The following is a 14,419-nucleotide window of genomic DNA, read 5'->3' on the forward strand; positions in this document are numbered from 1 at the left end:
TCTCACGGTACTCTACTTTATTTTATTTTTAGCCCCCGGGTAGAATATCATGTCGATAAGATGATTTCGATTCTCGAGAAGCTCAAGGGCGAAGAGACTAACTCCGTGAATATTTATGACAATATGGCTTTTGATGTGTAAGTTCCCCATGGTTGCGGTATGTTGCTTTGGGTATTGTGCTAACAGCTGGGTAGCATGGCAGATCTTGGATTTGGCCAGAAGCCGGAAGAATCGATGCAGAGTGGAGCTGGCGATCCCTCATATATGGACTTTTTGCACGGTTGGATGCGTGCCTCCACTGTAAGATTCAACCTCTATGCTCCAAAGGAAACACTGTGGGAAAGGGTTTTTGACTAACCCCGTTAGGTCCTAACTTCGTTAAGAAACCTATGTTGGCTTCCCAATCCACAGCCTCCCTACTCCAACTAACCGAATATGACAGGTGAACTCGGGGCTTATATTCCCCAAGACTCTGAAAGCAAAGAGTTCAATAAGTTGGGCGAGAAGATGCTCGGGGCCCGGCAGAGAATGGGAAAATTCCGTCAAGATATATTCACTCACCTCCTCAACGAAGACAAAGAGAGTGGCGTGAACTTCACTCAGGCCCAGCTTCTGACAAACGCCCAGATGCTGATGGTAGCAGGCTCAGGTCTGTAGTCAAATACTACTTCGCAAATTACCCTCCATATATGAGATCAAACCTGCTAAAATATCCGCTAGACACAACATCCGTAACTCTTACGTGCCTATTCAGGCTTCTTTCCATGCACCCGGAGAAGCAGCAGAAACTGTACGAGGAAATTATCGAGGCCTTCCCCAACGGCGAAACCCCCACATGTGCTACCACAGCAGCCCTTCCATTCCTTAACGGCGCAGTGCAAGAATCCCTACGTATGTGGCCGGCTGCGCCATCGGGTCCTCAAGCTACTACCCCGCCAAGCGGATATACCATCGCAGGCACATTCGTCCCCGGAAACGTGGAGGTTCGAATCCCTCACATGACGATGCTGTCCGGTTAGTCCCCCTTCCTTCCACTCATACATCGAAAGGTATTCCAGGTCTAACAACAACTAGACCCAAGATACTTTCCCCGACCCGATGAATTCCTTCCGGAGAGGTGGACACCCGAAATGCCGGAGCTGGTTCAGGATAAAAGAGCCTTTATTGCTTTTGGATTGTATGTCCTCCCCACCTTCCATACACACTAATACCTAATGAGCGACATAACAGTGGTGCGCACTCATGTATCGGACGTCCTCTCGCAATGAACGAAATGCGAACCGCCACGGCGAGGGTTATTCAGAGGTTCCAAGTCCAACTTGGCGAGTCTTACGATGATAAGGTGTTCCGGGATGAGTGGAAGGATTACTTCACTGTAAAGTTGGGGCCTTGTCCGCTTAAGTTTGTGCCCAGGAAGATGTGAGATGGGATTTGGAGATTGAAATGTTTCCTCCTGCTGGCTAGGAGTAGTCTAATGCAATGTGAGGTTGGAGAAATATCCTCTCATTACCGTGTCATGGAAAGTCGAGGCGCATTAGGGATAGAAGGCACGAAGTTAAAACACTTGACTTGTCCCTCCATACCACGTATTATTTCTTTCTCAAAAATTCTAAATGGATCGCGAGGACAAGGGAAGAGACGATCCAAGTATTTGGATAGAATGCACTACCACCACCACCCCCGATCACACGAGAACATAAAACTCCTCACGAACCGTCCCCTCACCGCACAACCCATCCCTACCGGGAATCATCCCCCCTTCTAAATCATTATTCCCCACAGCAGCTCTTCCCATACAACAAAACAAAGCAACATCTAAAAACACCAATCTCCCAGCGACCGCGCCCCGCAGGCCAGGCTTCCCAAGATCCGACCAACCAACCAACAAACCAGTAACGGCCGCACAACCCAAAAGTTTGGACGGCAAGTAGTAAGCAGTCTAGAGAACTCGAGCATTGTGCCACTCTACTCCAAATATTGATAAAAGCACCGCTGTATCCTGGAAAGCTTCTTCCACGCTTGGAGAGGGAATACCTTTCCTTTCTCTCTCTTTTCTCTCCCGGTTATTTAAGCTACCGGTACTCGGGGGGACCGTTAGACGCTCGTGGTATTTTTCCCATTTCACCGCTATCTCGGCCCGTCACAAGTACTCGTACATACAGGTATCCGGTTACACTAGAGAAGGGGCGGTTGCGAGTGATTCCCTGTGATAATATGTATCTGGCTGGTTTCAGGTGCGGCATATGCTGATACCGGTATCGTATAATATGACTTGTTCTTTACGAATCGTGCAATGGAATGTGGGGGGGGGGGTGGGCAGGGGTTATACGAGTGGAAAGGGATTGTGTCCTACCGTAATCAATCGCTCGAGGGTTCACGCCGCGGACCCTGGGGTGCTGTATGATACCGAATGGCAGAATTCGCCGAGAATTTCTAGTAAGAGCTTGCTGAATATCCAGAGGGAGCAGTACAAATCTAATTGAGCTTACATCCTATCTATCGGTTTGACTGACTGACGCCCCGCCCCATCCGCCTCACAAAGGTAAATTAAGATAACTCCCCAAAGCCGAACCCGACTATAAAAGAAATAGTGAAGCAAAAAGAAGGTAAAAAAAAAACATCATGGTACAATTCTCCCTTTCCTCACCACCTACTTCTTCCTCCCAATGAGCTCCAACCCACCCATATACCCTCTCAAAACCTCCGGCACAACAACCCCGCCCCTCTCCTCCGACCACCCATTCTCCAAGATCGCCATAAGAACCCTAGGCACCGCCACCCCCGTCCCGTTCAGCGTCCACGGGAACTCGGACTTGACTCCGCCGGCAGCACCCGGCTTGGCTATCTTGACACGGGTGTTCAGCCGACGACTCTGGTAATCGGTGCAGTTGCTCAGACTGCTGATTTCGCCCCAGGGGTCCTTGGCCTCGCGCGAGGGCATATAGGCTTCGATGTCGATCTTGCGGCTGGCGGAGGCGCCCAGGTCTGTTGTCGGCATTTCCAAAATGCGCGCGTGGAGGCCGAGAGAGGAGATTATCGATTTTTGGAGGTCGAGCATTTCTTCAAAGAGGGAAGCAGAGGTTATGATCTTGTTGGTGGGTTTCATGATGGGTGGGGCTTCCTCAATGGTAGTAGTGGTGGTGGAAGCAGGTCCAGAATTCCCCGTAGCTACAGTGGCGGTGATGGGTTCGCTATTGGGGGTGGAGAACTCTTCTTGTCCGGGTGGCCCCCAGGCGAATAGCTCTACTTTTGTAAATTCATGGACTCGGAAGAGGCCTTTGCTCTCTGCCCCCCGCGCTCCTGCTTCCGCTCTATAAGCTCTCCCGACTCCTACCAATTTCACCGGGAGTTGGTCTTCCGCAAAGGTTTTGTTTGCGTACATCCCAGCTAATGGGATCTCGGCCGTCCCCGCAAGGCAGTGTTCAATTTTCCCCTCTGCCCCGTCAAGTGTGTATATCTGCTGCTCACCATGCTGATCTCTCGGACGAAATCCGCATGCCGCAGCCATATGCGAATATACAATATTCGGAGGAGTAACCAACTTCCACCCCCTCTTCATTGCGAACGAAAGTGCATAATTGACTAATGCCTGCTCCAACAGCACTGCTTCGTTAAGCAGATAATACCACCCCCACCCAGAAACCGTCCCCGCAGCCGAAAAGTCCAACAAACCCAACTCCGCGCCAATCTGGATATGCGAAATCCGAGGACCGGTTCGCTGCGATGGGGGGGCAAGTTCGGGGTTGATGTACCCGAGGAGTTTCGGCTCAGTCCCGATCGGCGACTCCTTGTGCGTCCAGTTAGGTAATTGAATAGCAAGACTCTTCATCTCGTTCTCCAAAACTCTCTCCCTCTCCTCCACCTCCGATATTTTAGCCTTTACGTCCTTCGCCTCAGCCAATAGACTCTTCTTCGCTTCCTGTCCCTCGGCGGCAACCTCCGTCTTATCTCCCCCGCCGTGCGGGCCACGCGCGAGCGGATTCCTAGAACGCAATTGCGCCGAGAGCGTATTCTGACGTTCCTTGTCCCCCCTCAACCCCTTCTGCAGTCCTATCCACTCTCCATGAAGAGCAATTATCCGCTCGGGCGCATCCGCGAGCGAGGGGTAATTCCGGTTCAGGCAGTTCTGGCGATGGTACTCTGGGAACTCGCGAATTGACTTGACACTTATTGTTGGCTTGGGAGCCGACGGTGGAGGTTGGAGGTCAGGTTTTATGGAAAAACAACGGGATCTGCGCATTGGGCGGGGGCGGCAGTTGGAACAGACCCACGCCGTTGAGGAGGCTCCAGGACGGTAAATGAATAGGTTACGGGCCATTGTATATGCAATTGAGTCGTGAAGGGTCAATTGGGGGTGTGACGATGGATGTGGGGTGTTTCGGAGAGAAGAGCTTGTTGACCGTGGGGGGTTACCCGGTTAGAGGTGTGGCGTCATAACATGGCGCGGGAGTGTCATATCATACTCGAGTGCCGGCAAATTTATTCCGCAGCCAATTATGATATCATAGCCTACCGGTACTCGTAATGTCGAAGCGTTTTTAGAAAAGACTGCTATTGCATACCCCCAAAAATTGGCCATTCTGCTTGGATCTTGGTGGTATGCAATAGCAGTCCTTTTTAAAAACGCTTCGACACTACGAAAGTAGACTACAGTAAATTAACATAACCCGCGGTGAGCCGAAACACATAGTGTCGCGAAACAAGTGTCTTGGAGTGAAAACAAAAAACTGGTTTTCAGGATGATTTAGCTATTAGAGGAAATGATCATCAACGGAGAGATTTATATACAAGAAAAGACCTTGGGTATCTACTAGCTAGTAAACAAACTATTCTACCAATTCCTCTTTCACAATGTCTTCCAATAAGCAAAGTTTTACCACCAAGGAATGCATTGAACTTGCCTTGGACAACCTAAACTGTGCACATTTGTTAGGAATACCAGGATCTGATACCTAGGAACCACTCTAAGTAGGGTAACCCCACTCGGAACTGGAATCTCTGTTCTCCAGCACATCCCTCCAGCCCTGTTATAGGGCCTGCACATCATCACATATATCTATCTTAGTATTGTCCTGTGACTATAATGCCACAGAATTGAAGGTGTCAGAATAACACTATATACATCACTACCATCTGTCCAACAGGATTCTGTTCACAGGATACAAGGGTCAGGAGAAGAAAAGTGATTTGTGATGTATATGTATATTTTATCGGCGAGGTAAGAAAACAAGAAAACTTTGCAGAAAAAAAGGTAATTAAAGAATAGTCTAAAAACAAGAATAAAAGTAAGTGAAATACTATGATGAAAGATGACATATGAAAAGTTGGCAAAGCGAACTGGAAATAATTTACTTTAATGTTATACAAGATATATAGTAGACAGTGAGTATGATAAAGAAGGCAATATAGCAAAATCTTCAAGTTATATCATGAGAGTATCTTTATTCAAATCAAGCTTCATATCTCATGGCACCAATCACTTGAAGTCTAAGCTATGCTCTTTCAATGAACCTCTCAGTTCCTAGCAGCAGATAGTATTCTACCCACCATATTCAAGTACTTCCATCTGATCGGTCATTTTCTTCCTACCCATCTACACTATCAGAGTCCAATATAAATAGCCCTTCCCCAACTCTACAAAATATTCCTACTTTCAACCCTACGATAGCTTCTTTCAATACTATCTCTGCGCCATTTGAACAAATCACTCCTCCCAGTTATATCCATACCCTAGGGAGTTTAGCAACTACTGCCCTAAAGACCCTGCATCAAAGTGGTGCTCAGATTTCATAAAATCTAAGGACTCAGGTTTGCACTTTGCACTATGTCGGCCTTTGAAGCTACTGGCGTATAGCAGCTACAACTAGTCTATCACTGACAAGTGTTTACCGAATTGCCCATCCTATTCGAACCCAACAGAAACTTTCTCACAATAGTGGCCACCACTGGCTGCTCTCTTCTCCTGCCCGCAAACAAATTATTATGCTTACAACCTCTTCTGCAATTAACCGCCACAACCCACTTTCTGAGATTGTCTTCCTTGCTGGCATTAAAGCCAGTTCACAAAGACTTCAATGATCGTTAGCACTTGAAGGCTATAATTGCCGAGTAGCTCAGAAAAAACCTTGGTTATCCCCTAAGAATAAAATTGTAAGTCTTCTGCTCTTTAACTCCTTATACACAAATTAAATATTTGAACTAATTGACATTGATATCTATATTGCAATCACAGCTTTTGGTTGTCACACCCTCCCAATTATTAGTTTGCATCTGAGTATTCTTAAACTTGTCTTTTTTTTCCCCCTTTGAACAGTTACGCTGCCTGTTAAACTTGTGATTTGACTTGCCTTTTGGGATTATTATCTTTTTGGCTTTCTTTTCTACACTTTCTCCCGCTATATCTACACACTTCTTTCTTATTTTCTTTCTAATTCTTCCTCCGGTTACTCCCGCCCCTCTCATTATCCTGCTCCTTCTTCCTTCCTACTCTAAAAACTCGAATATAGGAGTGTTGTGCTATGTCATTGAAATCCTCTCTCTGGGAGAGACGTAGGTAAGTCACCGCAAACTCAGACTTAAGCTGCGGCGAAAGAAAGAAAAATATATAGTGCCTGACTACTAGAGGCAATTACAACGACATACCACACAACTCTTGTATTCGAGTTTTTACAATATTTCCTGCCTGCCACCTCCCCATTCTCCTAGCATCTTAACCTTTCCCCCCTTTGTACCTTTTTGTCTCTGCTGCCTTCCTCCATCCTCCTCATCTGTCTCTTAGGGCTTGTTTGGCAATAACCGTTCTCGCCAGGTCCGGTACCTTATACAAGGTAACCATTTCTGACCGTTACAAAACGGAAAGACAACTGTTTTTATATGCGAAAACTGTTGTGAAGCAGTATAATTGGCCAACTGGGTGCTTTCGCCAAACAGGCTCTTAGAGCCTATTTGGAGGGACCCAAAGGCAGGTCAGCCATTCTGTTCTTCAATAGTTTTCGCATATAAAAAAGTTGTGCTTTTATTTTGAAACACTCAAAAATGGTTCCTATTTATCAGGGAACTGAACGGAATGATTATTGCCAAACAGGTTCCTAATGGCTGTTTGGATTCTACTAGTACAGTTCCATTCTGGCCCCGATCCAAGTGGCTGTTTCTTTTGAGTTTCGAAATGGAGAGAAATCACCTTTTACAGCAGAAACAGTCACTCAAAGGAGCCGTCCTATTTTTGCCTAACCCGCTCTTATGGACTGTTTGGCAAGAATTGGACCGTTCCATTAGACAACTACTTCTGCTGTAAAAAGAGTCTTTTCTCTGTTTCGAAACAGAAGAGAGAGAGCCGGTTGTATGTGAGAACGGAATGGAACTATTGAATCTAACAGACTCTTAGTCTTTTCATTTATTTTGTATTTTGTATTTTGTATTCAGTTAAAGTTGGAACACCTTGGGTCGCCTTTCTGCTCATTTTTATTTTTTCTTTCCTACTATCTTCAAATTCTTTTTCATGCTTCTTACTTTGTTTAAATTTAAATTTTTTGGTACTTTTCTATATTATTAAAATCCTAATTGGTATAAGTATGTATATAAATGTATGTAGATTCTATTGCATATTTGTTTATTTTTTTATAACTTGAGGTTTTGCTTTAATTCAGAATTCTGGGTTATAGAGAGGAAAAGAATACTAATATTGATTATTTACAGGCACGAAAGGAATGGACAGACTAGTTTCGCACCTGAAGGGTTGGTAATTGGAAGAAGGTTATCTGGACAGATGACTGTGCATTTAATGTTGGTGGTTCCCCAAGTCGAGTATATATTACCTGCCAGCCTGGGGAGGAATACGAGAAAAGTTGCCTAGTCCCACGCTTCCAAAATCTTGAAACCATCCATGTCTGAGGGTGTTTCTTTGGATATCAAAAAGGACCTTTAGTCATTTGGGACCATGAAACTATGGAGAATACAATCAAGTTTCCTGGTTTCTGTACACATATTGTATCTCATCTTGAAAGGTTTTGAAATGACATGTCACGTACCAGTGATAACTATGTTTATATCCAGCAAGATGACGCATCTCCTCATTGTTCCAAATATTCAAAATATGTCTACGAAGAAAAAGGTCTCTTTAACTCACTACTTCTGTGGACTGCTTGTTCACTTGATATCAATCTAATCCAAGACGTTTGACACCTTATCAGGAGTCGGATTAATCATCAGATTCTCTGTCCTCAAACTAACTACCATCTGTGTAGGGTAATAATTGATGAATAGGCAAGGATTAACAAGCACAATTTGAAGTGTCTAATTCAGGGAATGCCTGAGTGAGTTACTGCTGTATATGCCACAACAGTAGGCATACTAGATATTATTATCAGAACAGGTTTGTTTTTTTCATTCTCTTTATCTTTTTCTTTTTCTTTTATTTATCACCTTCTTTCTACTCTTATTCATTTCGTATTGTTTTTATTTATCTTTGCTTATTTTACATTATATCACTCATTTATTGTTAATGCTTACTTGTCAGTTTACAATCTTTCTTATTACTTTTCTCTTTTTTATTTTTTGTTTATTCTTATTATACATATTCCAGACATGTATAACCTGAAGATTGGAGTTTGAATTTCATAAAACTGTCCAGAGGCATACAGAAAAATAAAAACTACACAAAGTTTTCATTCCTGTGTTCACATTTCTCATTCTAGGACCAAAGATTATCTACTATTACTCATTTGTAAGAATTATTTTTGTTGGTTTATAATATTATTTTTTCATATTGCTCTTATGGAATTTTAGCTAAATAACTATACCCCTCATGAGATTTCCTATCCTTTCTCCCTTTCATATAATACCATGATAATATTATATTGAACTTTTATTTTTCATAATACATTTACCTTTATTTTACCAATTCTAGGTACCTATGTGACGGGTTACTGTGTACCACTTATAGTTTTAGAAACTCTATATACCATACCAATCTTTTATCCCTGACCCTTATATAGGAGAGGAGACCTTCAGTTAGGTCAGGGAAGTAGAATAGAGCAGATCCATCAACTACTCAGAGAGTTACTAGTCTTCAAAGATATAACATCTTTGGTATGGGCCATAAGTGACAGGATGATTTCATACAAGGATATAATATTGAATGTTAGAGAATCTCTACCAAGAACCAACACAGTCTCATCCATCCTACAATAATTAGAAGAGTTTAGAACTCCTAGGAAGCACTACTGAAGAAGACAATGGACTTCTCAGAGTATTACAACTAGGTCAAGGAATGCATCATCGTTTTGGGAATGATTATCAATACCAAATAACAACTAGAGCCTTGTTACCAAAGACAATTTGGAGTTACTGATAGAGGGATCATCCACTAATCTGGTAGAATAGCTTCCTGTAAATTAGTGAGAAGTCATCTGGAGGATATCTGTCGGTTGGATCAGTTGTTATAGAGGTTTAAAGTCAGCGATGTAGGAAGGTTGCACCTATGACTACTCCTGCAGACATGACCCACAGATGAAAGTGATCATTTCATCAATAGGAGAGACAATTGGGGCCAAAACAGTTTGACTTGAATATTAGGCCATAAGTCTAAGAACTCCGAAGATCAGATAATTACTATTAGAAACAGTGCAGTTCTCCACGTGGAAAAAAATAGTAAATTACCAAAAAAGGTTTGATGGCTTTCAGAGCCTCCCAGTGTTTATACTTTTGTAGAATATCCAACTTTGAGGGAAATAGTTTGAGGTTTATGTAATTTGTATAAGAGATAGATGTAGTCTACAAATACTCAGATGTGGAATACAAAGATCAAAGTACTTCTCAAGCTTTTAGACATCATCAAGTAATAGAGAAGAGACTTTAACAATATAATAGTGTTCTTCCGATTCTATACCACTTTACCTTGCTCTTAGTAGTCATAAATGAAACAAGTAAACTTTTGAGCCTTCTTAGAGAGATCTCTGTCTACAGAAATAAATCTCAACTAGCTTAGACAACTCTGAGTCTTTACAGTTTGTCTCTGCCTAACATTATATTTTTAGATCAGTTAGGAATACCGAGATCAGATACCTAGGAAATAACCTATATAGGGTAATATCACTCAAAATTGAAATCTCCAGTCTCTAACAACCCATCCGGCCCTCTTATAAGACCCACATATTACCATTCTTATTGATCATAGTTGTATCCTGTGACTATAATACTACAGGAGTGAAGGTATCAGAATAATACCCAATATGAGTTTGGTTGGTATGACATAAGCTGTAATGATCCTACTCCTCTATACTTAGTTCTTCAATAAATAACGACCTTACCTCTTCAATTTCCCTGATACCTTGATAGCTCAAAGAGTTCCTATCATCACTATCACTTCTGATAACGAAAATAATGTCATACTCATATTACCTCTTGTAAGCGAGATTGCTTTTTCAAGTAGTGTTATGCAAAGGGTATGTAAAGTATTGATTTGTTTTGGTAGTATAGGAAAGAACTTAAGTGGTAGCATGAGGAGTCTATATCAGAGATCCTTTTTTTTTTTTTTTTTTTATAATCATTTAGTTACTTGTTTAAGGTACAAGAACATCGCATGCAGTGCTAGCTATGGCGTTAAGAAAACTCCTCCACCCCGGACCAAGAAAAAACCTGTACCCCCAATACCCTCTGGTATGGGCCCAACCGTCCACACTCCAAGGGCGATCAACTCAGGTACCCAGCCCACAGGCCTCGTGACTTGAACATGAAAGGCTCTCACCTAGAAGCCAACCAAAAGCCCAAGAAGATTCCTCACCTGAAAGAAAACCCCATCCACTAACTACACGTAGCCAACAGGAAGGAAACCAAACAAGCTAGGCAGGAAAGCATAAGGAAAAACTCTATCCCGTGAACTACTATACCCGTAAGGGCTACAAAGAAAAATAACAACTACCCACCGTACCACTAGATTTGCCGTTTTTAAAGAACCACCCCCAAAGTGGGCAGCCAGTGAAGAGCCCCAAGTCTGAGCGCCCCCAACCAGCTAAGCCACAGAAGTAGTGCAATATCATGGCCTGCCAATCGAGAACAGAGGCCACTGTACTAGGCCTAAAGAGTGGATATTTGGCAGAGGGGATGCTGCCCAGTAGTAGGATGTCAGCCAAAGATCGACTATGGGCAGGCAGCAGGCCGAAACCCCAGAACACCACGTGGCAGAGGGAGGAGGTAGTTGGGTACCAGCCAAGGAGGGAAGGCAGTAGGTTGCGAGCCAACACAACCGAAGTGGAAAGTGGAGAAAGGGCCAAAGGCCCCTGTGCAAAACCAACCATAGACCGAACTGCCATATTACTGCTTCTCTCATGTAGTCCCTTGTTCTCCGAGAGATAGCGTCACTTAGTGAAAGGGATCCCACTGGCGGCAGGGAGGCAGAAGGGTGAGGTGAGGAAGGCAACTGAAACTTGAACCGTGCGACTAGGAGGGTATGGTTGTTAGGAATACCAGAACCTGATACCTAGGAACCACCCTAAGTAGGGTAACCCCACTCGGAATCAGAATCTCTGGTCTCCAGCACCCCCCTCCGGCTCCCTTACAGGGCCTGCGTGTCATCATATATATTAATCTCAGTTGTGTCCTGTGACTACATTACCACAGAATTGAAGGTGTTAGAATAACACCTTATACGTCGCTGCCGTCACTCCGACCAGATCCTGTTTGTAGCATATATGAGAGGGGACCTTCGGCTAGGCCTGGGAAGTGTAACGGAGTAATTCCGTCAACTACCCAGAGAGTTACTAGGCTTCAAAGACATGACACCTTTGGCATGGGCCGTAAGTAACAGGACGATTTCGCACAATGAGATGGTATCAAATAGTAAAGAATCTCTACTAGAGACCAATACAATTACATACACCAGAAGAGTTTAGAACTTTAGAAGACACTACCAAAGAAGCCAACGAACTTCACGGAGTGTTGCAACTGGGTTTCGGAATACGTTGTAGTCATGGGGTGATTCTCAAATAATACAATGGTTACTGAAACCTACTACCCAAAGAGCAACCAAGGGTTGCCAACCGAGGGATTAATTACCAGTCTAGTGGAGTAGCTTTCTGCGAGTGAATAGGAAGTCATCCAAAGAAAATCTATAGGTTGGGTATGGAGCTACAAAGGGTCAGAATCAAATGACCTACGATGGTTGTAATGACGACCACCTTTGCAGATATAGCCGTGGATAAGACAAATTATTTTATCAATGGTGAAGACAATTGGAGCCAACTCAGTTCAACTTAAGAAATAGGCTATAAGTCTAAAGACTGCTAATCGGGATATTACTATTAGGGACAGTACGTTTCCTAAGAAGAAATATCGTAATTACCGAAGAGCATGTGATGGTTTTCAGGGTCCACAGGTTTTCGCACCATGGAAGAAAACTCGACATTGCAAATTACGATTGAAGAAGTACATAGTTGTATGATAAATAGATGTAGTCCGCAAATACTCAGACACGGAATATAAATATCGAACTGCCTCCCAAGCTTTAGACATCATCAAGCAACGGAGAAGAGACCTTAACAACAATATAATATTGTTTTTACGATTCTACCCTACTTTACCTACTTTACTTCGCCCCTAGTAGTCATAAACGAATCGAGCCAAGTCTGAGCCTTCCTAGACAATCTCCATCTACCAAAACGAATCTCAATTGGCCTAGACAATCTTGAAGTCTATCAAGTTGTCTCCGCCTAACAATGGTCAAATCTCACCTCAAGACAAACCCTAAAGTTACTAGCCGAGGCGTTCTCCAACGGCGATCGTGCAAGCCAGGAGAAGGATGTCTACCACTGCCAGTGCCGTCCGGAAGTGAAGAGAGGAAGCCGACCGTGCCAAAGCTCAGCGAGCCCCTATTAGCAAGACATGACTACCGAGCAAGCCCAGATATCTCCCCCATCAAGCAGATAAGAGACAAGTGAGATCAAAGTGGGAGAGAATGAAAGAGTTAACTGTGCCCTTAGGCGGGAACCATCAAGGAGGCAGAGGAGAGTGGGGGGGGCCCACGATAGCAGACGTTGTGTTGCCAAACTATGTGGGAGAAAAATAGGAGCAATACAGCATGCTATATCAGAGATCCTTTTTTTTTTCTTTATTTTTTATAATCTTATTTATTTATCCGTTTTAATGAAAGTAAGGCTGGGGGTCATATCAGCCTGCACTATGTAGACCCGCACCTCCTCTCCGCCTTGTTCTCAAGCAGCAAGAAGAAACACAGTAACCCTAGAAAAACTAACACCGGCAGCCAGGTGCCCAACCCTAAGGTCCCACGACTTGAGTATGGAGGGGTCTCGCCTAGAGCCACCGATACCCGACCAGTCCTCAATTTCAAAAACTTCCCCACAAGCCTCCCACACGGCTATCTACAAATGGTAAAGATAGAAAGCTCAGAAACCCATCCTTCAAAGCAAGGAAAAACCCCCATCCTGACAGTACACCTGCCACCGAATAGAGGGAAACCCAAACCAAAGTAACCCCAAACCAGAGGCCAAAACCAATCCCTTGCCTACAATAACCAGATTCCAGCCCAACCCATGCCCTGCAGCTTTGAGACAAACCAATGGCCAGGCCTCACCCAAGAAGTCGAAAAAATGAATAGGTACGCCGTATAGGTGACATAAACGTATGTCTTGGGCATATAGTCCACGGTCGCAAGCAGGAGAAACTAAAAGGAAAAAGTGCCCACTGTAAGCAGGAGGTATTGGCAAAACAAGAGCCCCAAGCCATCCATCTGGGAGGGCCGAAGGAGCTGCCCGAAGCAGTAAAAGAAGGGGCGGTAGTAGGGTACCAGCCGACAGTAGTTGGGTACCAGCCGACGCGACCGAAGAGAAAAAGGGAGGAAGGGCCCAAGGCCCCAGTGCAGACCCAACCAAAAACCAACCTGCAGCTGTATTGCCGCGTTTCTCATGTAGTCCATTGTTCTCTGAGAGATAGTGTCACTTAGTGGAAGGGATCCTACTGGCTACAGGGAGGCGGAAGGGCAAGGTGAGGAAGGCAACCAAATTTGAACTGGGCGACTATGAGGGTATGGCCAATTCTCACCAAGTGACAGACCCCAACATTACTAGCCAAGGCGTTCCCCAACTGGGATCTTGCAAGTAGGGAGAAGGATATCCACCACTGCCAGTGCCGTCCGGAAGCGAAGAGAGGAAGCCGACCGTGCCAAGGCTAAGCAAGCCCTTATTAGCAAGACAGAACTACTCGGCGAGCCCAGATAACTACCCCATCAAGCAGACAAGAGACAAGCGAGGCCAAAGCGGGAGAGGATGAAAGAGTTAACCGTGCCCCTAGACAGGAACCATCGAGGGGGCAGAGGGGAGTGGGGGAGGCCCACGATAGCAGACATGGTGTTGCCAAACTATGTGGGAGGAAACTAGGAGTGACGGGGCATGCTATCTCGGAGATCCCT

General features: G+C 44.4%; 2 protein-coding genes; one reads left to right on the top strand and one right to left on the bottom strand.

Annotated features, from left to right (window-relative positions):
* The window catches only part of GSTUM_00001004001 (uncharacterized protein), a gene marked incomplete at its 3' end in the record, with an annotated part of 2,192 nt that extends 769 nt beyond the window's left edge, over nucleotides 1-1,423 (top strand). Inside the window, exons 1-7 of the mRNA XM_002838323.2 lie at nucleotides 1-137; nucleotides 195-300; nucleotides 367-391; nucleotides 443-649; nucleotides 721-1,014; nucleotides 1,075-1,177; nucleotides 1,231-1,423. The exon at nucleotides 1-137 is cut by the window's left edge and continues 769 nt beyond it. Of these exons, the coding sequence (XP_002838369.1) occupies nucleotides 61-137; nucleotides 195-300; nucleotides 367-391; nucleotides 443-649; nucleotides 721-1,014; nucleotides 1,075-1,177; nucleotides 1,231-1,423 (1,005 nt within the window). The 5' untranslated portion in view covers nucleotides 1-60.
* A 1,227-nt stretch (nucleotides 1,424-2,650) lies between these two features.
* GSTUM_00001005001 (uncharacterized protein) lies at nucleotides 2,651-4,318 on the bottom strand (the record flags this gene model as incomplete). Its single annotated transcript, XM_002838324.1, has 2 exons — nucleotides 2,651-3,088; nucleotides 3,173-4,318. 2 exons carry the CDS (start codon nucleotides 4,316-4,318, stop codon nucleotides 2,651-2,653), a joined length of 1,584 nt encoding a protein of 527 aa, XP_002838370.1.
* Nucleotides 4,319-14,419: the final 10,101 nt, after the last annotated feature.

This window comes from Tuber melanosporum (genome assembly GCF_000151645.1).
Source record: "Tuber melanosporum whole genome shotgun sequence assembly, scaffold_240, strain Mel28".
Taxonomy (NCBI): domain Eukaryota; kingdom Fungi; phylum Ascomycota; class Pezizomycetes; order Pezizales; family Tuberaceae; genus Tuber; species Tuber melanosporum.